Raw genomic sequence first — 25,782 nt, 5'->3', positions numbered from 1 at the left:
CTTGAGGCAACACAAAATACACTGCAAACCGCTTAGTACCCTACTACTTAGGACATCGACTTTCAGCAGGTTTATTGCAGAAAGGGCTTTATGTCTTTGGTTTTCCATGTTTTTCAGCTGATCTTAGCATACTTCTGCTGGCTTGCTGGATAAGGACTTGTTCTCTCACTGAAAGAGAGAAGTGTGACTGACTTATCAGAGATTTTTACTACTCAGCAAACAAGCTGACTAAGGCAACTCTGACTCCTCAAAGGACTGGTGCGTTCCAAATGAAACTAGAATAGCTATGCTTGAAACATCTTCTCACATGCAGATAGACATTGAAAAAAAGAATCTCTTGGTCCATGGCAAATCGGATGATATTGCCAGCCTAGGAGAAAGACTCTGCAGGACGCACTGTTATATGGTACATCATTTCGAACACGGAGCTGAAACTGCACATGGCCCCTGGTGCTCCCAGACACTACAGGCACCATTAGCAACCTCTTCTCTCCACATCCGCAGCTCCTCTTGGGAGCACAAAAAAACCAAATGTATCTAAATTTGAGGATTTTTGTATCATTTAAACCCAGAACGACAGAATAAATATACACATGTGGGCAACCACTCTGAGGTTGTTGTTGAATATTAGGTAAATGAGCATGTGATTAGACATAACCAGAAGGGATTTCTACTCGAGGTATTATTTTTGAACAAGGCTGATAGAAGACTATAAAAAGATAAAAATACATGCAAACACGAAAGATCTATGATTCATCTTCCTATGTGCCAAAACGAGTGTCTTTGTATTAACTTGTTTAGTCTTCACACAAACTCTTCTTGCTCAGTGTTTACAGTCTGTTTGACTCCTAACCACCATCTGGCCCAGTCTTGTGCCAAATTCCAAAAATGTTGATGAGAAAAACATGGGTAAGTAAAAGTGAATGCATATGCACACTTTTTCAACATAATTTGCACCCTGTTTATGACCAGGCTACCTACTTACTAGCTATATTCACTATTAATTGTAGTGGGATTTAACTGAGGTACCAAAATATGTCGATTCAGATATCTGATTTCAGGTGTCTACCTGCAAGTGCCTACATGTCTGTAAGGTGTTTAAATTGTAATTTTATTTTATGTTCTTAGCCTACTGCATCTTTCTAGTCCTGAACCAACACAATAGGAAAAATAAAACAGAAAAGACAGCTATTCACAATAAACCGGGCTTTCACGTATTAAATAAGGATCTATAGTATCTTACCATAACGTTCCTTTCATAATGTTCATGCTCTTTTTCGAAATCTATTACGAAGCCATTTAGAGACCAAATAAATGTCAGGTCTAACGTGGGATCATGGGATGCAATGCATTGCATGGTAGCATTCTCTCCAACGGTGACATCAACATTCAACGGAGCTAAAGTAATTCTTGTAGCTTCTGTGAAGTTAACAGCAAACATGGAAAATTCCAATAAATAAATGTTTATCCAAATGTAAGCTCAGCTCCATAGCTGTTTGATTATACATTAAACCGCTCCCTCAAAACGTAGTTTACATGTTATTCATGCAGCTACATTTCAAGGGACCAAACTGAAGGGAACAAAGGAAACCTTTTACAACTGAAATGCCTAACTTCTATTTAGTTGTCCTTTGAAAATGGTTATGTTTCAGTCTCTGAACCACATTCCTATTTAAAGCTACTTTTATTCATTGACTATATCTCAGGTAGAAAGAAGACAGATGATGAATCTTATGTGAGTTGTGTTGAATTTCTTAATTATAATATTTCTTATGTTTTAAAATCTGTCTCTTTAACAAATGGAAAGCTTTACTCAGTTGTCAGGCTGAGTCAGATTTCCATTAGAGCACTGCAGGGATCGAGATCTTAATTTATCTACTGAGAAACAATATAATGGCTGCATAACAAACTATGCAAATAGCTACATGTGGAAAGGAAGAGAAAATAATACAACAAACGAAGAAGGCTGTATATCCCCCAGCAATGTCTCTTATTATTATAGAAACAAAAGAAAAAAAAAGGCAGAGATCTTGGAGCTCTTGGTACATGCATCAAACTCCTATCACAAATTAGCAACACTGCTCTGGAACGGACTCACTGGATCACTGAGACTTGTTCCTTTTCTTTCAATTGTTATCATAAAACGAAAAGCCAAAGTGTATCTTCCTTATGCCATGACATAAAATATCTTTCCCATCACTATGAGAGTGGGAGTAGGGTACCAAAACCTGGAAGACAATAGCCATGCTGCTAGTTAAGATCCAGGTTCGAGCATGCTTCAAGGAGCACACTGCACCCCATCATACATGGAACAGCAAAAATTTCCTCAATAAACCCAACATTTCTTGTCCATCTTTCTTGGAGAGAAACCTTCCCCCAGATCCTACTCTAATAATCTAAAACCTGCCTAATACTGAGACTATGAGGATGGCACAACTATTGGCTTCTGCAGAATGGAGCACCTCATAGTAGTTCTACCACCAGTGATTTTCTAAATGTTTACAAAAAGGACTCTACCAGTCTGAGAAGTTGCCGAAAGAGTGCTCCAGTGGCAGTGAACAAAGAGCATGTGGGAAAAACCATCAGACTTCAGACTGCCTGTCAGCTCCAGATTTAACTTTCTACTTCCTGTAGTCATGTGCAATGTCTGAGAAGTTTTATGGGCCACACAATGTGCTTGGGAATACCACGTTCAAAGTATCCTTCATCAACCCTCATCATTGTCCACAATGTGAAAATTATTTTGAAATATGTCATCTGACCCTTCTGTTTCTGCTGTGATGCAAGAGAGATGTCTTAGTCTTTTGGTTTCCTTTTTTAGATGAATCAGAGCAGAATTCCCCCAAATTTTAAAATTCTTTATACCCAGTTTATAAGATTTATAAACATACAGTTTAAGTGTTTCACTCTGCAAATTTAGCATGAAAATGGTCTTCCTGATTTTAGAAGATATAACTATTAAGGGGCTGGATATTTATTTACATAAACTTTCAAAATAATTAAATGCCTGAGGGTAATACTAGGACATATAAAACTGCAGAAGATTATAAAAAGTAACTGCAAACATTAAACAAATCTGCTTAATGAAAATAGTCTTACAATTCATTTGGTACAATAAATTAGGTATAAATCAGTCGGAAAAATGCTTTCATATGATCTCAGGATACAGATTAATTCTTATATTAATATAAAACATTAATATCGTGGCATTGAGCTGTCACATCCAGACATTAAAAAATGTATTTGATAAATAACTCTTCTACTATTAGTGACACTTGATAGATATAGCTGTTCATGAAAGTCATCTTTCCTGTCTGTATTGTACAGCTATTTATTTATCTGACGTCAGATTTTAAATACACAATTGAGGATATCAGTGCTCAACCAGTAAATACAAATACCCACAAAGGAAGGGAATTTACTAGTGCTATCATATGGCTACATGTCCCTATCTCTCAAATTTAATGTGTATTTCTTTAACTGCAATGATCTCTCGAAGTTGTTTACCCTCTTACCAAAAAAAAAAAAAGAGAAAGGAGAGAAGGAGAGGAGAGAAAAAGAAGAGAAGAGAAGAGAAGAGAAGAGAAGAGAAGAGAAGAGAAGAGAAGAGAAGAGAAGAGAAGAGAAGAGAAGAGAAGAGAAGAGAAGAGAAGAGAAGAGAAGAGGAAGAGAAAAAAGAGAAGAGAAGAGGAGAGGAGAGGAGAGGAGAGGAGAGGAGAGGAAAGGAAAGGAAAGGAAAGGAAAGGAAAGGAAAGGAAAGGAAAGGAAAGGAAAGGAAAGGAAAGGAAAGGAAAGGAAAGGAAAGGAAAGGAAAGGAAAGGAAAGGAAAGGAAAGGAAAGGAGAGAGGGGAGGGGAGGGGAGGGGAGAGGAGGACAGGGGAGGGGAGGGGAGGAGAGGAGAGGAGAGGAGAGGAAAAAGAAAAGAAAAGAAAAGAAAAGAAAAGAAAAGAAAAGAAAAGAGAAAGGAAAAGAAAGGAAAAGAAAGGAAAAGAAAGGAAAAGAAAGGAAAAGAAAAGAAAAGAAAAGAAAAGAAAAGAAAAGAAAAGAAAAGAAAAGAAAAGAAAAGAAAAGAAAAGAAAAGAAAAGAAAAGAAAAGAAAAGAAAAGAAGAAGAGAAAAGAAAAGAAGAGAAAAGAAAACTAAGGAAGGTCAGGGTCCTATTTATCTTTTTGAGTCACGGCCTCAGAATCACACCTTATCCTGAGCACTAAGCTACCAAATTGAATGAATGCATTAAAATGTATCGATTTAATGCATCAGATTTAATAATTTATGACAGAAAAATCAACCCTGAAAATTGAGATACAGTCTCAGGATTGGTGCAAACATACCCAGTTTCTACTGAGCAATATGCTTTAAAAACATCAAATCATTGTTTAATGGACAATTAAATCAGAAATAAAAGATATAAAATGGCTTACAAAAGTAGTGCAGTGCTGGAACAAACATTAGCGATTTTGAATTAAGGGATCGTGCCTGAAACAGACTAATGCAATTTAGAGGTTTACCTGTCATTTCTAGAACACCAGTGCTATTAGCTTTTCCTCGGTTGTTTTCTGCAAAACAGGTGTAGCGACCTTCATCCAGCTTTGTGATATTGACAATTTCCAGGCTCCCATCATCCCAGATACGTATGCTATTGAAAGTGAAAAAAAACCAAAACATGAAGAGAAATTAGGTTTTTATATTAGAAAGCAATACTTTCAGTTGAATCGTAGTAAGTGAAAGGGACAAACTACAAACACCTCTTGGAAGTTCACATCTAACTACTGCATTTGTAAACACTCCTATAGTAAAACGTATTTAAACAGACTGGGGTATAATGAGATGTCTCACAATTCCAGAGCAAGAGAGTGTACTTTTATTCATTTGTAGCCATTCAAATATTTTTTCTTACAGTTTCATGATCGAATTCAATTCTGAAATGAAAACAGCAACAAACAGGCTGGTTAAAGTTGGATACCCTGCTAGGTACTTGGAGCCACACTGCTAGTAACATTTTGGTGTATTGCTTTCCTGAAACTAAACATTCTCCTATCCCTGAAGTCTGCAAAAGTGCAAAATAGCCTGCAGGATAAACAGAAACATAAGGCAGCATTTTTAAGACTCACAGCATCCACTAACAGTCAATACTAACCGGCTCCCATTCACAAGCAATTCTGTTCCTTTGCTCCAGGAGAATTTGGGCTTAGGAGCAGCTTTAGGCTTGCATTCAATGATTACACGGCCCCCTTTAGCTGCAAGGATTTTCTTCTTCATAGGGTTCAGTTCAAAAGTAGGAGGTGAAGCTGAAAGCAAAAATTAACACAAGTACTACTGTTAGTCATTCTTCTGCAGAGTACAATTTTTTTTACAACATGAGGGTAAATTGTATAAAAGTGTCCATTATTCAGACCAGTGAGAAAATATTAAAAATACAGAGATGTGGTGAGAAGTAGATGGTGATCTAAAAGAAACAAGAAAAATCATTATGTAGTTCTATGCTGTGTGACACTAGAGGTTTCTTTCTGTTGATTTCTGAACTTCCATCTAAGTTTAATCTAAGAAGATCAAAGTCCCCAAAAATCCATAGAAAGTTCCTCCCTCTCAAAGGCCTTTTGATCTGTCCTAATAAAATCTAGATTCCTGGAGCCCAACTTCTGTGAAAAGTTGCTCATGTGATCATACTTTCAAATAATAGTTAGGTTTACTTTTCAGCGGTTTTAATCACTATTTAACAACTTTAAGGTTGTGCCCTTCTTCTTCGTTGTGTCTTCTGTTTGGCCAATGGGCCTTAGGTGCACTGTCAGATGCACAAGAGTGACAGGTCTGTAGCAAGGACCACATCTAAGGTTAGACCTTTGCTTACTGATTTTCTCTTTATTTGTAATAAAAGAAAAGAAAAAAATGCTATTAATTATTTTGCATCTTGGCATACCATCATTGCCAATCATGTCAGCAAGTGTGTGCACAGCTTGAGGAGACAGGGCTATTAGTTCATTACAGGAACACAGAGAAAAACTCTGACAAACATTCACATCTTACCAACACTGAATTTTGAAAATGTGCATGCAAAAAGTGCTCATTTCTGGGTAATCCAGGCTGGTAGTAAGCACGTTATAATGGAAGAACAGTGAACAACAAAGTATTTTTGTGCAATGGGTTGAGGAATTAAAAAATAGTTTAGCTCTCAGAAAAGTCTGGAGGCAAATGTGAGATGGAAAGAAGCCAGGGTAACTACTGCAGGGAAATCTCCTAGGAAAGCCATGTCATACAGCCAGTACGGCTGCTCTGACGACATCAGTAAAGATGTCACAAACTGTTTTAAGCCTCAGCACTCTGGATCTGAAAATCAAACCTCCAGCAGGATGCTCCTTAGGAAAACACAGTGGATTAATAACTACATCCAGCCACCAAATGGGATAGTTAAATTGCACGCAAACATTGCAGCTGCTCTTAATTGGCTGTAGAAGGCAAAAGCAATGGGGAGAGTGAAGAGGAAGAGCTTCAAAGGCCTGGTGACTCATAACATGGTTTCTAAAAAACTGGATTTTGCCCCACAGAAGAGTGAGCACAGGTGAGCAAAAAAGAAAACACTTTTCAATCAGTTTTGCAAAATTTAGAGGGTAGACAGCAACTCTATGTGCTACATATAATTTCTGCAGTACTGCTTCCTCTGAGGGGTACCGGCAGCAAGCAAACATCAGAAATAATACAGCAAACATTCCCCATAAATTAGTAACTTGATTCCTCAAGTTGTTGCGAAAATCCAGCTAGAGAGCTCAAAGAAATCCCATCTCACACAGATTCAGTGAGGGTTCTTAGCTTTAACCTCACAGGAATCTGCTACCAAACAATGCTTGTATTTACAACTCAAACCTGAAATAGTAAACAGAGAAAATAATGCCACTGACCCACAATCTTCAGTTCAGCATTTGCATAAATAATTCCATGCGTGTTTTCTGCTATACATTGGTACATGCCGGCGTCGTCAAAGGTCAGACTTTGTATTCTTAGTTCACCTTTCCGGAACTAAAATACAGAATCAATAAAACAACAATTCATATAGATTACACCTGCTGGAGAATTCACACCCATCCAAGTGTCTTCATTTTTTTTAGTGATAGCATTTGGAAGAGAGTCCCTCACACAACACTCAGGCACCAGCGAGATTTTATTCTATCCGTGTTACATTTCAGTCTTTGTGACAATGTGTTCACCTTCTTTTTTTTAAAGAATGATTCAGTGTCGATCGACATTTTTCTGGAAATGTCCTAGCTGAGTGGCACTAGACTCTTCTACTCTTTAGTCCGCTGTTACCATACCAATGCAAAGCAAGTCCCGGCGAGGTAGGAGTTTTACAGAAGATTCCTCTGGGAGGTAGTAGAAACTATTGTCTATTACTTTGATAGTAAATCAAAATAAAGTACTTGATCTACTTCTAAAAAGCTGTGTATAAAAATGCACAGAGTGTGGTATGATATTTTGTAAATTACAAAAAGATGTTAACCCCTTTTTGAAAGATCACGTTCATTAAATCTGTTTTCTTGTGAAAATAAAGCTGAAAAGCTTTAAACCTTGTATGTAAGTCAATTGGAATGCATGGAGCAGTGGAAGATTAAAAGAATACTATTTATCTGAAAAAAAATAGATTAAAGGAAACATATTTCCTGTACTGTTTTATTTAAAAACATTCAAATCAGGTTTTCTACAAGGAATCTTTGTTTTGTGCTAAGTGAAATAACTAATTAAAAATTATCTGATTTAGAAACAAGTTATATTCTCAGGGCAATTTAAATACTTCCATGATTTCCCATTTGGAAATCATTTTGTAATATACAGCATAATCTTCTGGTATACTACTGGAGAACTACACATCGCTTTCTGCAGTCCAGTGTGTAGGTTTTGTCAGGGACAGCCAAGTTCAGTGGTGACCGTCAAGCAATTCACTTGTTAAATTACTTGTTTGTAATAACTACAGAAGATGGAAACCAGCATGGTTTTGTCTGGCTAAAGCCATCTCCATATGGCAGATGGTGATATTCCTGCTCTCCCTCCAACCTCCAACATTTTTCCCAAGATTCGCAGCCAAAACAACGCTGCCTCATTGTCTATTTTTTTTGTTTGCTTGCCAAGATCAGTGTCACCACGGCTCAACAGATGCAGCGTTACATTGTGCCCTCTTCTATTCTCTTTGTTCTTTCATGGCTCATCATACAGCATAAGAAATAGATATTAAATACATTGTTGAAATGCCTGGACAGAAAATCTAGTTCGTTTAAACACAATATCCAATGCAATAAACTTAAATTATCAAATGGGATTCATTTAAATCTCCCATCACCTATAACAATGGAATTTTGCAATATTCTGTGGCTAGAAAAAATATGAAAAGGTACATGATATGGCAACACCACTGATCATTCAAAATTTATTCTTTCTTCTCTTGTCTCTACTGACTCTGTTTTTTCTTACATTTTCAGACACACTCATGTTTAATACGGTTAAAAGGATTATTTTTAGAGAGAAGTGGATAGACATTTTTTTATCCAGGGAGAAGAACATCACATTTACTTATAAAGAAAAAATGATATCCACCTCTCAAACATGTGGTAAAAAGGCAAGTTCATAACTCAGAGCTGAATATTAATGTATTTCAAAACTGAAGACTGAGATAAAACTTTAAAAAATAGATTTTAATCCCTAATGAAAGTGGAATTAGCAAATATTTGTATTGTAATTAATTTTCTTTTAACCTTTTAATAACGCATGCTTCAAAAACTTATTTCCATCGGCTAACCAATTAATTCTGTGTTGACTATGACAATATACTTACCGAGGCACCATTCTTCAACCATCTAATTGTTGGCATAGGCTTGCCTGTAGCTACACAAGGCCAGTATAGGTCACTGCCTATATCCTTCTCTGTGTCATTGATATGTTCTACCCACTCAGGAGCGGCTGAATTAAAAAAAAAAGTTATGCCTTGTAAATATAGCAGATACATATTTAATTAGCATTCCAATGTATTAATTCTACTGCTTTTTCAACGATACTGCAGAGGCTACACAAAGTAATGATGATAAATCAGCAATGCACCAGCACAAGAAAGAATGAAGATGTTTTTGTCTTACCACATGGACTCAGAATAACTTCAAACTATTTTTATGAGATGAAAATATGGAATTGAAATAATGTTTCATGAATGTCAAAAGATATATGATGTTACTGCTTTCACTGACTTGTGGAAATTATCCAGCAATGCCAATAAAAATTGTGCAAAATCATCTTTGTGCTGAAAGGGTCTCCAAGAAAACATTTTCTCAGTCCAGAGAAGATATTTAAGAAATTAATATTGAAAATGTCCCAGCTTTCACTAAGCAAACAAATCTATTTAGTAGCTTTGCCTATAACAACCAGTAACAACCTTCCCACACAGGTTTTCAATTTATCTCACTGAAGTTCAAGCACTTAACTGAGGATCTTAACTCAGCAAATATTCTGTAAAGTTAATGAAAAGAGACAGGAATCTTCTGAACGTAATTTATATGTTATGTATGATCTTTTTATTTCACAGTTTTCTGGCATAAGTCTCAGTCAAGAAGGCAGGTTACCTGGCATCATTCCACTACGAGCAATAATTTTTTAGTTCCCTCATTTAACCAAATGCATGAAGGGACAGAGACTGAAGGAATAAAGAACTTACTGTAGCTAATAAGAGAGACAAGACAGTTAGAAAAGACAAGCAAAATGAGGAAACAAGAAAGCATAACAAATCTAGAGGTCTCTTTTTCTTCCTGGCTGTTCTTTCACTTCAATTACTCTAAATGTATTTAATTTCCATTATTTATAATACATTAATACTAACAGACATTGCTGTCAAGGTGTATATACAGCTATCATAACCAGACAAATTGAACAGTTGTTCAATTAATACACAAATGACATGCCTGGCATTCAGCGCATGAGTTTTCATTTTTCTCTATTAGCTTGTACAACAGTGTGTCAGGACGATGCAATGACTCAGCACTGACTTCAAGTGTGAGAACACAGACACTTCCAATGTAAGTAAAAGCATGAAGAATAAAGATCATGAAGAATAAAACTGTTCTACCTACCTTGTACATAAATTCTTGCTTGATGTTTATCTTTTCCTTTATAGTTTTCAGCTTCGCACTCATAAAGTCCTTCATCTTCATACTGAATATTGAAGATCTTAAGAACTGCACCAGACATGCTTATCTCAGCACTGGCTGGCATGGGTTCAAGGTGTTTACTCCATCTGAGTTCAGGAACCGGACTTGAAAAGGTACAGGAAAGTATAAATCAGCATGTTCAAGAACTGGCTGTTAAATTGCAGTCTACAAAAATGTGTTTGATGATGAAACATGTCTTTTCATTCCCTGGGATATGAAAGCAAACAGTGCTCTACAATAACTTTAAAACATACTTACTTCCCAAGAGCAAAACACTCCAATGTCACATTTTGCCCCAGGAGAGCATACGTGTCCTTGAACTTCACCTTGATATCAGCAGGATATACTTTTGCACCTAACATGAAAAAAGAGATTCTCAGAGAAGGCAGAGCAGAAACAAATATAGCTATTAAAACTTCCACAGTTCAAGAAAACTCGTCTTAAAATTCCAGACAAAATTCTTCTTTGCAGTGCATAGTAGCTTGGCCATCCATGAAGTCTGATTTAGCACTGAAATTTTAACAGTATGGCAGAATTGTTTTACTCAGGAACTAGTTATCTTTCTCTGAACGGTAATGTCTAACAGTTTTTACAGCACAATGCTTTAAAATAAACTAATTTACTTGCATTTGAAGTGTGGTGATGTGCTGTGTGAGTGGGTGGACAAAGTTTCCATTTTTCATTGACACTTTTACTGGGTGGAATATTTTGAATTTTTGTGAATTCGAGCTCAACATTACATTAGTAAGGGTATGAAGGAGCTAGAGCCAGCAAATCTACAGCTTAATGAGGGCACAGGGATGCAAATGTAATCAAATCTACCTACTGGTGATCCCCCTAGGACTCATCCTGCAGTTCTTGTAGATGAAGATCTAAGCGTGAGTATTTGCCATGGAAAATTTGGACAAAGATCACTGATTTATAATTACCAAAATTCAATCACAGTTCTTCACAGTATTATGGGAAATTTAACAGATAAAAGAGACACTGAAATCCTGATGATCAGAGATTCCAGTGACTGACAGTCTGAAGCGGCAAAAGGGAACTTGGTTACCATTTGGAGAACACGCAGTTTTCATGAAGAAATGGCAGAGAACAACCTAGTGACATGAAGCCATAAAGGTGTCCCAGGGGACTGGCCATGAGACACAAAGCCCTTAGGTCACTGTTGGATAGGAAATTTCAGCAGAGGAAAAGGATTTGTCATTTTCAAGGGGGATTTCATGGAAAAAATAATAATTCCTGTTTATCAACTTTTACATAAAGTTTCTGCTTTACAGTCATACCTCTTTGAACCAATGCCAAGACCAGAAAAGATATTAATGATTTTGGGATGAGTACAGGGGCTTATCACATCAAAGAGATGGGGACTTTGGGGATCAGAAGTCTGTTCTCAGTGGTATGAAAGGAAATTTGGGAATAAATCCAGGGAGATTTCCTTCACAAAGTTTTCATTGGGGGTGGGAATGATTTGGACCTCTGTATATGGAAACTAAACAATGCCGTGCAGTAGCCATTATAACTTGCCATGTATTTCTCCTCACAGAGCTGACAGTTATGAATGAGCAAATTAAAATATGGTTAGAACATTGCATGTATATAGTACATAGTAACAATAAATACTTACGATCGGACTGTGGAATAAGTGGAATAAATTTACTGAATACGCTCTTTGTTATTGAAGGGCTGGACACAAAACACGAATAATTGCCCTTATCTGATGCTTCCACATTTGCAATGTAGAGATTGCCATTTGTCTGTGACACAAATCGCCGTTTGTCCAATGCAATGAATACCGGGAACTCATTTAAAAGCCAGCGGTAACTGAGATCATCTGGAGGAAAATATTTTCTAGTCAATATTAAAAAACAATGCTACCAGTTACCAGCCACGGAATACTGTCTGCGTATAAGTTACTTCACTGTGATTTCTAGCTTCCAGATCTTTTACTCGGGAGAGGCAGCTGCATGAGAGAGAACAGCCATGTCTCAGTAGCCAGCTAGTGTCTGTGTGCACGGAACACGGGGGCAGCGCTGCTGTGAGCGCAGGTTGCTGCGGACACAGCCCCCGTGTGCGTGGCTGCCCTTGGGCACGGCCTTCCCGCAGGAACCAGAGGGTGGGGGCAGAACATGGGCAGGTGGATCTTTGCCCTGACCCAGCTGAGAAGCCCTTGCCAGTGTTGCAACCAGAAATTTGAACTAGAAATACACCTCAGTTCTTCAGTTCCTTGTAACACTTGGAGGACGAAAATTAAAACGTCATCCCATTTTACAAGGCAAAAGAGATGCTAACAGTTAAATTCACCCCTCACAATGGAGATGCAGATGCTTGAGGTTATGCGCATAATCCCTGCAGAGATCTTCAGTAGCCAATGCCAGGAGAAAGGCACTTTCAGAGTGTAAATCACCTCACCATGATAATTTCTGTTGTGGTGGCTTCATTAGATGGAATGAAGCTGGGCCCTGTCCAAGGCCAGTCATGAGTCTGGGACGACAGTGACACTGACATGTACTCAGGTCTTTTGAAGGGTAGGCCAAGCCTCTTCTCCATTACCCAGATTAGTTAAAATCATACTATTTATATGTCAAAAACTGTTTGCAAAGTCAACAATATCCTTTACATATGGTCAACTGCAAGCACACATTCAAAATGGACACCTAACCTAAATGGATTCTCAAGGTACGTAAAAGTTACTTTTTAAGTAAACTTGAAGGAAATTTCTAGAAAGAAATGTTATTTTCTCTTGCACTCTTCAGCAGTTGAAAATGAAGCACTTTGAGCTGAATTACCTGGGTAGTGGTAAGGGGGCTCACAAAGAAGCACTGCTCCAACACCTTCTCGCACCTTAACCTCATAGCGTTCCTCAGGTGGAAAGGGATCCAGATCTAGTTTAGAAAAGGGACAGGAAGAATACTGTGGGTTTTTCACTAAAATAATTTTTATTATTATAATTTTTGGCTCTGTAAAGACAAATACAGAAATACAACAATATCTGGCAGCTAGATAGATACCTGTGGAGCCATCATGCCAGTTTTGCTCATTTTAACTTTGTCATTATCAAGTGCAATGAATTTTTTACAATATTTTAGTCATCATAATGGTAAATGCCAGGAAAAAAAAAAAAAAAGGTTTGCAGTATGTATCCCTAAGAGTAGCAAGATGAGCTACATTTGAAGAAGGAATCCTGGGGAGACAAAGGAAAAGGATTTGCAGCTGGCTTCTCCAAAATGTGACTTTAAATATTTACTGTAACTTAAAAGTGACTTCTCTAAAATGACGTGGCTGCTCTCCCTGACAATTCCAGCAGCCAAGGACTGGTAAGCAGTTAGTTCAGACGCATCTTTTGTGCCAGAAGTTTCGGACAGAAGTGGCTCCGATCCCAGAAGAAACCTTACCTGACCTTCTTTGAACCAACTTCAATGCAGCAGGGTGAAGAGACTACCGTAAAAGGATAAAGAACAAGTGCTTCACAGAGCAAATTCATATAATATGCAGTAGTTTGAGTATATTCCCATTCCATTTGCCAGCATGGACCTTACTACACAACTACTTTCTGTCTTCAAAATATTGACTGATCTCTCCTGCAAATTTGAACTTCCTTGTTGCACACCTTTTGATCATGTTGTAAACTTGTAACTATTATTGATTTCTGCTTTCTTTGGAAATTTTTCTTTGCAGAAATAGGATAAAATAAAAATGACAATCACTAGCAACAAAGGTGTTGGTAATTTCATACTGCTTTGCACAGATGATGTAGTGTTTGATGAAAGGAAAACCTACCATTGCTTTTAAGTTATTTTAGCTATTTTAAGTTTACATTTTAAGCGTAGACATTTTGTCTATAACATTCCTGAATAATCTTTGAAACTTTGGGACAGTCACCACAAATTTATAGACATGGAATATGGCAGGCAATTTCTATATGCAAAACATTATGTTAGTCCTGAAATAGAATGCCAGGTGCAGGAAAGTCATACAATTATTGAGATGTAGTTGTACACCTGCTTCGCACTTATGAAATGCTCTGTACTCTGATTGGGTCTTGATATCTTCTTTGCGTAAGCACTACTTGGTTATTACTCAATAATTATAAGAAGTGTGATTCCATAAATTCTTAATTGGAAGGCATTCATTTTTAGCTAGAATGAAAGAATTAGCATAATCACTGCACTCCTATACTCATGGAGTTAATATTTAGAGAGCATGGAAATTCCTCCTTGTCATTCTTTCAGCCTCTCTGCTACGAAATTTCTGTGTTTTACTACGCTGGAACTCTTTCCCAGCAAACAGAACAGTATCTCACCTTCTGATTTTGCTCAGCACACACCAAAAAGCCATTAAATAATCCTGCAGGATAAAATTCCTTCCTTCAGGAGTATGTGCATAACAGCTAAAAAGGATTTTAAGGGGTTTTAAAGCACCAGATCTAAAAAGATCCAGTTCTAATAAAGACAGTGTTCTCAGATCGATTAACGGACATGAAGTTTATGAGAGAATGTGGCTTTTTTTACGTAATTTCAGTAAATTTGACAGTAAGACAAAACTAAAATGTCTTGCTCATGTACTATTCAAGACTTTTTTGAACTCTTCTAAATGGTTGTTGCCATTTTTCAATTTTAAGCACAAGTAAAGGGACAAAAACTTCCACTATAGATCAGACATTTTCTATAATATATAAATTTTAGCAACTCTATATTCAGTTCTTCAGAAACAGTGATTGTGGAAGGAAATGTTTTTTATAGGTGATCATAAAAACTGGAAGGGAAGAAATAAAACAGTGTAAAGAAGAATGACAGTACCATATTTTAACAGGTATTTATCAGTTTCCAGCTATCTTTTCACTTCTGTTCCTTGCCTCTTTGCCCTATTATCACATAAATATTTAAATATTATATATTAGGGTTCTGTTCAGTATAATTGTGCAGTACACTAACTATCAACATTCAGCTCATGCAGTCTGTGAGCTAGTAGGCAGGAAAACATGCCTCAGACTGTTTCGATTCTACTTTTTTCGTCTACTATGTGTATTGGTTTCGTTTTATGTAGTTACATCTATTGTCGTAACTTTTATCCTACTGGTCGCTTGGGACTGGCACCACGACTGCTCTAGGTATAAATAAATACCCTGTAAACTGAATTTTCATGTCATCTCCATTAGAAGGAAATAAAAACCCGGCCTTCTATTCATTCTAGAAGATACACTGGGTAAAATACAGACTATGATGCAACCCATCAGCTCATTATAGAGTCTGAGTTTCCCTGACGTATGTGGTTCCACAGTCTTACAATTACAAGCAGAAAGCAGAACTTCTCATTTCATCTCTGATCTTATACAGTAAGGAACGAATTCTGCTTATGGAGGCTGATGAAAGACAAGAGGGGCTCTAAGCACTTAATGTCAGGATTAAAGGGCACACAGGGCTTTGAGAACAGCCATCAGGAAGAGTGGATTACTTTTTGTGGCAATTCCTTTTTTGTGGATTCCTTTTTTTGTCCTCTGATGAAAAAATATATCCAGGGAAAAAAGCACCTTAAGGCAAAATAAAACAAAAATCCCAAACTTTGTCTTCAGTCAATAAAATCTTACATTACTCTTCGTGTAGTAAGTCAGTTTTTTACAACGAATGTTATCTGTCGACGGCGCAGGTCTGTGCATACAGATGCATTCACAAAACTAGTTCATGAATGTCTGAAGCTGACAGAAATGTCCCCAAGCCGGGTCTCCATTGTAGCCGAGGCGGGTGGGATCACACTTTACTCACTGGTGCCTTCCTCCTGCAGGCACCCACTCGTGTTTGCACGGCAGCAGCAACTCATCACCATAAGCCCTCACTTGCATCTTTCTGCTGTCACTATTTCCCCTCAGGTCCTACTATGATTTAAAAAGAGTCTGGACATTATTATCTCAGGTTCTGGCTCCATGAGACTTTTCAATTAATAATTCAACAATAACTCACTGAGAAGGTTGTCATGTCAGCTGAATGCTAAAGAATACAAAATGCTTACCAAACTTATTTTGTGTTGATCTCTGCAGACTAAGGCACTTGAGATACCATTTTTACAGAGTGATAAGAGCTACAGCACATGTTAGCAGAAGACAATGCAGTGTAAAACATTGGGCGTTTCAAGCTAACTGCAACATTTCTATGTTTTTAAGTAAATATCAGCTTACATCCAAAACTCAGAGTGGCTTCATAACTTCTGACAGTTCCAAAGATATTCGACACTACACAGACATATTTTCCAGCGTCCCTTGATTTCTCTGGATTATTGATAACAAGTCTGCCTCCCACCATACTGTAGCGATCCTTCGTTAAATCGATATCCCAGTTGTTGAGTTTCCACCTATTAAAAAAAGAAAAGCCAGATGTAAGATTTGGCCCAAAAAATAAACCTGGTAAGAAATACAATTTGAAAAATAACTCATAAGCTGTGATAAACTATGCAGGAACTTATTAATATACTTCTATATTTTTCAGCAAGAGACACAGATTTGAACTCCAAAGGTCTTTTAACATAACAGTCTCAGTCTGCTTCAGCTTTCTAAGAGATGTGACACGGGCTAAAGCCTGATTGCTGGCCATGCCATAAAGAATGCGTGAGATTGCCAAGAGTGAGCTAGGTAGTGATCAGGCACTGGGATTATAAACATATCCTCAAGTAGTTATCTAAGGCCAAAGTAGCTAAGAAAATACTCCCTCTGCACCTTTAAAGCATGGAGTAATGAAACTTTTAATACCTTTTTGCACACTTGCTGCAGGGGATGAAAATGTTTCATAAAGCCTAATGTGGCAGCAAAGCTTGTGCAAAGCCAGTGGCATGTCTAATTTAAGACCTACTAACTACAATTAAAAAATTGCTGGATGCTCCCACCTTAATTACTGTAAAACTCTGCAGCCAGTTTACTGAGTTACTGTAACTTTCTCTTCAGGGACTATGAGAGGAACCCAGTGGACCAGGTCTGGCCCTTACTGACTTGTACTGATTTCAACAGAGCTATAACACAAGGAGTAGGAATTCATTTATATCTATATTTGTATCTACTATTATGACCACAAGAGGGAGCGCATAACCTTCTTTGAAACGAATTACACATTCGCTGAGCACAAATACGAGAGATGCAACTTAAATACATTTAAAGATCATAAAATTCTTGCAGTGCAAATCGTTTTTTGTCACAAGGTAAAAATATGCACTAGTGTTTGAAAATGAGAGCATATACCCCATGTGTTCCTTCTTTAATGAAACATTGTAGCAAAATATACAGGATACTCATTTGGAAGGTGAAATTCCAATTGTCATAGAAAGAAACAATAATAAAGTGGTATTAACAAATATATATTAAAAATAAAAATAAATAACGAAATTATAGGATGTTTTCAAGATGCAGCAAATAGTATTTAGCTTTTACAGGATTTCAGAGGTATCACTTCAGTCCTGTGAGATACACTACATGTCTGTATTATAAATCAATCCCCTGTTCAGAAATACCTAGCAATAACTGTCATGAGGAGAGCTTATGCTGCAATGAAAGAGATCAGAAGAACATTGCACAAAATGTGTAACTGTGAAGAGTGATAATTAAAAACCATTTTCTTATGAATTTACTAAAGACAAAACACAATCATATTTTTATGATGTATCCTATTTTTTCTCTGAATACAATATTAATTTATATTCATTTGTAAAACAAGATTACTCTGCAGTATGGAAAATTAAACTTAGCAAAGATAGTCATGCAGTCTCCTTGCTTCAATCCTGCCTCTTAAAAGGCAGCTCCTTCGTTCTACAAAATCTGTGTTTGTGATTAGAATCATAGAATCACAGAATCATTTTGGTTGGAAAATACCCTCAAGATCACAGAGTCCAACTGATTAACTTCATTCACATGGGTAGTTCTCACCAGGTTCAGCTGGCAAATGTTTCTCACACATGAAAATGCAGAGCAAGATGCCTCATGACACCCAATTAGACACACTGAATTGAAAAGTTCTGTCTCTTCAGAGTTGGGAATAAATACATATATTTTTTTTTTTTTTCTATAAACTGCCTAAGAGCTTGGAAAGGTGTATTAGTAAAATGCGTAGTTATCCATCTGTCTCCTCTTTTTCCAAGGCTGCTTTGAGTTTCTTCCAGCTGAGATGTAAATCTGCAGGAATATACATACAAAGATATCAACAGCTGAGTTAGGAACCATCCAAGAGGCTATACCCAAAGAGAGCATACAGAAAGAGAAGGTGTTTGAAGAAACCTTAGAAATGCTAGAACCACCAAGAGACCTATGAAATCTCTAAAGATGGTAGAAAAGCTACAGAAAATCAAACAAAAAAAGTCACTGATAATGACCAACATGTATTTGCCTAAAGGTCATTTTGGGAGAAACATTACAGTACTCTGAGGTCCATGACCTACAGACAGGACCGGGGACTGAAGGACTCGTATCTTGTCCCCACAGAAGTATGTTGACTTTCAAAGCAGTGTTGAAAGCTCCATGAATTACGGGAAAAATATTGATCCCTAGAAACTGCATTAAGTATGTGAACTTTAGCAAGGGTGAAGGACCATCAAATACAGAAAGAAGAGTGGATGAATGCTTAACAAACAGTGAAAATAAAGAACTTCTAAAAGAAGTCTAAGAAGGTGAATGGTCAGAAAAAAAAAAAAAGTGGCAGGAAGGACTTATCTGCCTCTGAAACAGGAAAATTTTGGCTCATGACCTGGTGGAGGGCTAAGAAATGAAGAAAATATTTTGAGGCAGACTGAAGTAATGGTATCAGGAAATAAGGAACGTGGCCTTATTCTGTATTGCAATTATCATATGAGCTATCAGCACTAACTGTCAGATCCGTTCCTAAATAAAAGAGCTCTGGAGGTGCAAGGCAATTCTTCCAGAGTGACTTTACTAGTTCAGATCTTGCAGAGCCCATGACAGATAAAGAAGAATGCTAAAATTTATGTAGAGCCTGTAATCACTCAACAGATGGTATGTTTACACAGTCTTGCAGATAGGGTGGAGGACTCTCTGGACAGACTTGAAGTGACGGGTAAGTAGATCAGAAGGGAATCTAAGTGTATCTGATCTCTCCACACTTCCAGTTCTTTCCGAACACGGGGAGAGCAAAACAAGTGCAACAGCAAAATGCCATGTAGCAAAATTTGTAAAGACATGAGAGCCAGGGATAGTATTCAAAAGGGGTATTCCAGTTTCCCCTCAAATCCTTCAGTAACAGGAGGTACGGTATAGGTAAGTATATCTGTAAGTGTATTTTTAAAAGGCAATGAAGACCAGTTAAGCTGTTTAGATGGAAGAATACCATAGTTGACCACAGTATTGTAACAGATTTAAAAGAATGGCCAGCAGACTCAACTGCTTTTTCCGTCTTAGAAGCCAGAGTTTAGGAGGGCACACAAGTGAGTATTGGGGGCAGATTGTAGAATAATTTAATGAAATAGATCTCGTTTTCTGGCAAGAAATTGCATCTGTCTGTTAGTATGATGAGAGTAGTTTTCTGCCCAATACTAGGTTCTAAATTAGTCACGGTCTCAACAGTGACAATCTTAAGTACATTTCTCTGTACATAATGAACAGATAATAGCCGACGAACTCATATGGATGCCTCGAAATCTCACAATGAAGCAGAATTGCCCTGCTAATGACAATACAACTATAGTGAAAGAGGTCATGTGTGAATCTCTAATAAAACTAGCTGAAACATTTTTCTAGAACGTTTTTTTCCTGTCTTCAGTAGCATAGCTGACGCATTCATGAGCATCTCTCTACAATATGGCGGATGCGAAAGCCATATAGGATGTAGAATATCCAGTTTCAACAGCCAGTCCGGCTTTTTTCAGAGTAAAATACGATAAAAAACCTGTTCTGAATTAAAAAGAACAAGGACTTGGACCTCAGTCATCCTTAGCCTAAGCTAGACAGATAGTCTCTTAATTATTGCTTAATGGTCACTTTTTGTTTATTTGTTTTGCATCTGGATCAGTATTCCTTTCAAAAACTGAAAACATTTAACATACTACTTTCAACACTGTCTAGACATTCTGGCAGATTGAATCAAGGTTGATTTTTACTCAAAAATAGCAAATGTCCCCATCTTTTCTTGCCTTGAAGACTTCATATCGACCTATTAAGACAGTTTAATGCTGCAACCTGAAACGCTCACTGAGTAAAATCCATATGACCTGAAAATCTAAACAAGAGAGTTACCTGTAAGTAGGAAAAGGAATTGCTCGAGCCCTGCAGTTCATTGAAACTTGTCCATCTGAAGATTCTTCTGGGTAGATGGTATCAATGGGTTGCTCCTCAAAAACAGGTCCATAGCCTTTGTTTCCTTCCTCTGAAAAACAGTTTGAAATTAATCATTTTATAATTAGTGGGCAAACTGAAGAGGAACTTACATCATACCTACTGCATTCAAAATGCAAAGGCTGTATAGTGAGTCCTGCAAAATCGAGCATCAACAAAATGGGAGCAGTACAGATAACAGAAGCGCTGGCCTTCCTTCACTGACCACATTCCTGCCCTCTGAGAACAAAAGTAATTTAAACTATGTTCCTGTAAAACTACCTTCTCTGCCTTCATCAATTATTTGGTGGAGATAATAATAAATTGAAGATATGCCCTTTAGGAATGCAGGGAGACCAAATTATTTCACAGAGGCCAACAAATTCTCATCAAACAGGTCCAGTTGCAAAATAACTATCCAAACATTAAGTGTTTCTTACCTTACAACCTAATCAGCTCCAATTGCTTTATACATTTGGAAAGAATCTTTACTGCATCAGACAAACTAATGTTGGCCATTTTATTGTTTCCAAAATGTATTTCTGTCCTTCCTTTCACACTTAGGTGTACGTATATGTTAACTCTCTCTCCTCAAAAATAAAATTTTTAAAAAGCCTCAATCAAAAATCCTTTAAGTTCGTAAAGTCAAGCACTTAAAGGTGAATAAATGTCAAATGGGTTGGACAACTATTTTTTTTTAATCTTTACCCTCCATTTGCTGATGCTGTTGTAAAGGCTACGGGCTCTGCCAACCCTTGCTGCGTTCCCTTCTCCTTTATCTCCTCCAAGCGTACAAGACTGCTCTTCGGGGTCTGTAAACTCAAGACTAGGAGCAAAGGTGGAAAGCTACGGGAAAGTTCCACTCGGCAAATCCAGGATGTAACTGGTTTTTTTCTGTGAAAACAGCAAATGTCTCTTCTGAGACTCACCTAACAGTGTGGAAAACTGTAAGCAAGCTCACGGGAAAAGCAAAGTACACGACTGCTACCAGGTTCACTTTCCATTAAAGTTCAGAGCCTTGCTCCAAATCCTAGAGATGCCAGATATCTGGAAAATGACTGCAGGAATCTTGTAATACAAGGGAAACAAACACAGTTTTCCTAATAAGATATTTAGAGATGACTCGACCTTTCTGGCTTAAAAGTTTCCAAAAGCAATGGTTAAGGATGGAAAACTCTTAACGTCTTGCAATATTATCTGTGCTGCCTAAAAATCCGGTACAGGACTTGTAATGCTACATTTAAAAAATCTTCACAGACCAAGAGATAAACTGGCAACGTAACAGATGAATGTCCTTAAATCAAATTACAATTTTGTACTCATTCCCTTAAAATTTTTGCCTTTGGTTATAAAACATTTCAGAGTAAATTAAGCAGGTTTTATAAAACCTGAAAGAGAAGAAAGAATCTATCTATATAACTAAAGAATGTAAATCATATCCATGCTAAAATATCTTCTGCAGATATCTTTTTTTTTGTTCCGTATTTATAGACAGACACTAGCAGACAACTCATTACAGATAAAAAGTAAGCTCCTTTTCCAGTTCAAGTTTGGGGAAAAAAAAATCACTGTTTCCTTTGGGGACAGGAGCAGGTCCAGAAGGCTCTCATGCCGTGACACGTACAGTCAGGCAACTTCATATTTTAAAAGCAATTCATGTAATGAGGAGTCTTTCAAAGAAGAAAAGAAGAGCAACTAGAAAGAAAGGCAGAGCTTTTGAAAAATGGTCTGCTTTCTTTGATATTTTAAAGCACAACACTACGTAAAAATCTACATATTGCTAGATCAAAAGAAGAAGGAATTTCAGACTGAAAAGGCAAGAATCACGTACTTGCTCAGGGCCTGGAATGACTGAGCCACACATCTTAAGGCACTTTCTGTGCAGTTCTTAAATACAAATACAGAATAACACGGGCCTCTAGCAGCAGATAGCCATATCATATGCAGCTGACTGTTCCATCTCAGGTCTCAAATGATGCTACAGACCACTTAGGCATTTCATGGTATGCGTTTTAAATGCTGCCAGCACTATTAATTGCACTCAGCGAATTTCTGTTTCTCACACCTATCAAATATGCTTCATAATGGCACTTCTGCTGCAATCTATTATGAAATCTGGTTTCAGATGTCTGGCTGAGCGGAAAAAAAGATGCGCAGACAGCATGTCAGGTGTGACAACCAATAAACCTCTCATTCTCGGTCACAAGCTGAGTGAGGACCAGTGATATGTAAACAGCATGGGGGAGAAAAGGGAAGAGAAAGCCTTTGTGAAAAGATCAGCAAGAAATGGTCACACATCAAGTGAAGTACCAGATATGTGTTTGACTCAGTTTGGAGGGTAAGGAAGGGCAGACTAGGAGTACAAGGAAAAAGATCAGTTAACAGAAGTTTACTTACAAGAAAAAGGGGAAAAGTAAAAATAGGGAAAGGAAGAAGGAAATGGATGTGTTAGATAAACTGGACGAGAACAAAAGCACATTTCATCTGTTCTGGTCCTGCTTTACACATGAAGATGGACTTCATGATCTCTCAAACGCTCTCACTGCCGTATTTTCTGGGTACATTTCCTGTGATTTATATTTTTCATTGGAGAAAAAGCTATCATCTAATTCTGATTATTTGAAGCACTCTTCAGTGAATTCTGCAAACGAGATTCAGGCTTTTCAACAGTGCTGAAATGTATTAGGCAGTCTTTGCCAAGTTCAAGAAAAACTCCACACAGCTGATGAGATCATGGATTCTGCATAAGAACCGATGCTGCTGGGAGGTGTCCCTGTCACCCCTTCTCCAAGTGATACTCTCCAGCTGGGCAGTGCCTTTCTCCCTCTAGGCATTCCTGCAGCACCTCTCATTTTTGTCTGACTTCTTAGGTAGCTGCAAAGGCTAAAGAGTGGAAATCTATTCACCTCCAGCTTTCTGGGTCAGATTTCTGCCAGTTTAGTGAGGTGAATCTGTGAACCATCTGAAACCATCTGAAAGAACCACTGCCAAGTAAGATAGATTTATCTGAAAGCCTAACCACTGCTGACAGATGAGCTACCAAATTCTATTAATTCACCTTTATGTCCCTGCACAAGCCTGTGAGAGGTCATAATATAAAATATCCAACACGTTAAGAGAAAAGATACCAAAAGGATGTCTGAAAATAACAATCAGAAACCACCTGAGGCAGTCATTTTCAAGACATCTCAAGAAATGTCATCAGAAGGGGGAAAAGAAAGGCACAATAAAAAGCCTTATTCAGTGCATCCTAAATCTGTATATATTTAATTCAGGAAATGTCTAACTTTTCCATATAAAACTTTTTTTTTTTAATGAACCAGGTTTTCATGACTTACTTTTGCACGGTAAACAGTACTGTAAGAACATAGAGACAAAGAGGTTTTCCAGCCCATATACACTTCTGTTGTATTACATAGGTCTTAAAAAGAAAAAAAACAACTCAGCAGCTGATCACCCTTGTATCAATCCTTCTTTCCATGTTCTAACCATTTCTCCACTCAAATGGTCTTGCAGCCTCTATGTGCCGTGCTCCTGGTTTTCCCCCTCATGTCCATCTCCAATTTGACAAGGAAATTACGCTTATCTATAACGGCAATGCAAAACCTTTCAATATAGCCATAATATAAGTCAACTTCTTGTGTCTTATTTCCAGAAGCCTAATTACTGTCTGCTATTGTTAGAGACCATATTTTGTTAGTTCAGTATTTATTTTCACAATAGCATTCTAAATAAATATATTAATGCCATGTATTGCTTTAACTACACTGACACATTTACTTATGTCAGGTAAATTTGGCATCAATTTAACAACACAGAAGACAAATTCTGACTTGATTTTTGAAAGATGAATGACTTCAGCAAAGCTGGCATGGATGTCACTGTAACATTGGTAGGAAGAAGGGAAGGGATTGATTTATCAAAGCTAAATGCAGTTATTGTACATTAAAATACCCTAAATTAACCAAGTGACTTTCCAGCTTAGCTTACAGGTCTTTATTCAAAAATACATTTAGGGAAACACTGTTTGTGACACTAGAGGGTTTCTTTAACTGTCCTTTATAAGCACTTGCTGCAGATAGGAAAAGAGCTGACTATGGATGGAGAGAGTATGGTCACTTGGTCAATTTGGGATTTGAGGATCCGGAGCCTGAGACGTGGAGAAGATAAGAGCATCCCAGGGATGAAGTCTTGGACACTGTGGAAAAGGGAGGATGCAGTTGTTAGGCTATTTTGTGGGAATGGCAAAGTGATCTTGGGCTGCTTGGACATTATCATGATGAAAAGAAATAGATATATCTAGGAGGAGGAGATGGCATAACTAGAAAACTGCTTGGGATACAACTGGGTAGGGAATCAGAGGAACTGAAACAGAGAAAAAGGAAAGTTTGTGTGGTATAAATGAGGTGCCAGAGAAATACCATCCAGTGTAGACATCATAATACAGGACTTGGCAGAAATGTGGAAGGGGTTAGGGGAAAAGTGAAGGAAATTCTCACCACCTAGGAAAGGGTGAGCAGTGCTCATCTGCACACGAACATACACACACAGAGCTCAGTTGCTTTGCTCCTCCCAAAACCCTACTCTGAACAAATACTCTGTGTTCTAATACCTGAATGATTGCATAAATTGTTCAGAAAATCCCTTTTCAGCTGCATTTTCTTGGTTTGGCATTATCCCCATTGTGACAACATGCTTTTGTCAAATTCCTTATTATCTAGAGTTTTCATGTCTGGGTCCCAGCCTGTCCGAGACTTGACACCTGATATGAGTACTCCTAATATTCAGGGAAATATGTCTTCCATTTTTTCACTTTTGATTTTCCCTAATATATGAATTTTAGTGACCTACTTTTTTTTATCGTAAAAATCACTTTAAAAGGGTGACTGATTACCTGGTGTTTCTCCTTATCTGATCTGGTAGATCCTATGAGATCTACAATACCAAATCATCTCAAAAGGTGTCTTTTTGACTGATTCTAAAACCCCTTCAATAAGCGTTGCTGCTTTATTCTGCTCTGGTAAGACCCCACCTGGAGTCCTGCGTCCAGCTCTGGAGCCCTCAGCACAGGAAAGACATGGACCTGTTGGAGAGGGGCCAGAGGAGGCCCCAAAAATGATCAGAGGGCTGGAACAGCTCTGCTGTGAGGCCAGGCTGAGAGACTTGGGGTTGTTCAGCCTGGAGAAGAGGAAGTTTTGGGGAGACCTTACTGAGGCCTTTCAGTACTTAAAGGAGGCTTATAAGAAAGATGGGGACCGACTTTTTAGCAGGGCCTGTTATGATAGGACAAGGGTAATGGTTTAAAACTAAA

General features: G+C 37.7%; 1 protein-coding gene across 2 annotated transcripts in view; it reads right to left on the bottom strand.

The window, feature by feature from the left end:
- Window positions 1-25,782, bottom strand: part of CNTN1 (contactin 1) — a 253,457-nt gene that overhangs the window by 58,746 nt on the left and 168,929 nt on the right. Inside the window, exons 4-14 of one of the 2 annotated variants that reach the window (XM_065635765.1) lie at window positions 20,394-20,523; window positions 16,347-16,519; window positions 12,964-13,059; window positions 11,802-12,008; window positions 10,433-10,529; window positions 10,097-10,278; window positions 8,815-8,939; window positions 6,893-7,010; window positions 5,137-5,287; window positions 4,508-4,635; window positions 1,244-1,419 (exon numbers count right to left, since the gene is read on the bottom strand). In XM_065635765.1, coding sequence (XP_065491837.1) covers window positions 1,244-1,419; window positions 4,508-4,635; window positions 5,137-5,287; window positions 6,893-7,010; window positions 8,815-8,939; window positions 10,097-10,278; window positions 10,433-10,529; window positions 11,802-12,008; window positions 12,964-13,059; window positions 16,347-16,519; window positions 20,394-20,523 — 1,583 coding nt within the window. The remainder of the gene's footprint in view (window positions 1-1,243; window positions 1,420-4,507; window positions 4,636-5,136; window positions 5,288-6,892; window positions 7,011-8,814; window positions 8,940-10,096; window positions 10,279-10,432; window positions 10,530-11,801; window positions 12,009-12,963; window positions 13,060-16,346; window positions 16,520-20,393; window positions 20,524-25,782) is intronic. The other variant, XM_065635775.1, reaches the window with a different exon arrangement.

The sequence above is a fragment of the Caloenas nicobarica genome, chromosome 1, assembly GCF_036013445.1.
Source record: "Caloenas nicobarica isolate bCalNic1 chromosome 1, bCalNic1.hap1, whole genome shotgun sequence".
NCBI lineage: Eukaryota > Metazoa > Chordata > Aves > Columbiformes > Columbidae > Caloenas > Caloenas nicobarica.
The sequence above is the reverse complement of the archived record's forward strand: the minus strand, read 5'-3'. Positions and strand labels throughout refer to the sequence as shown.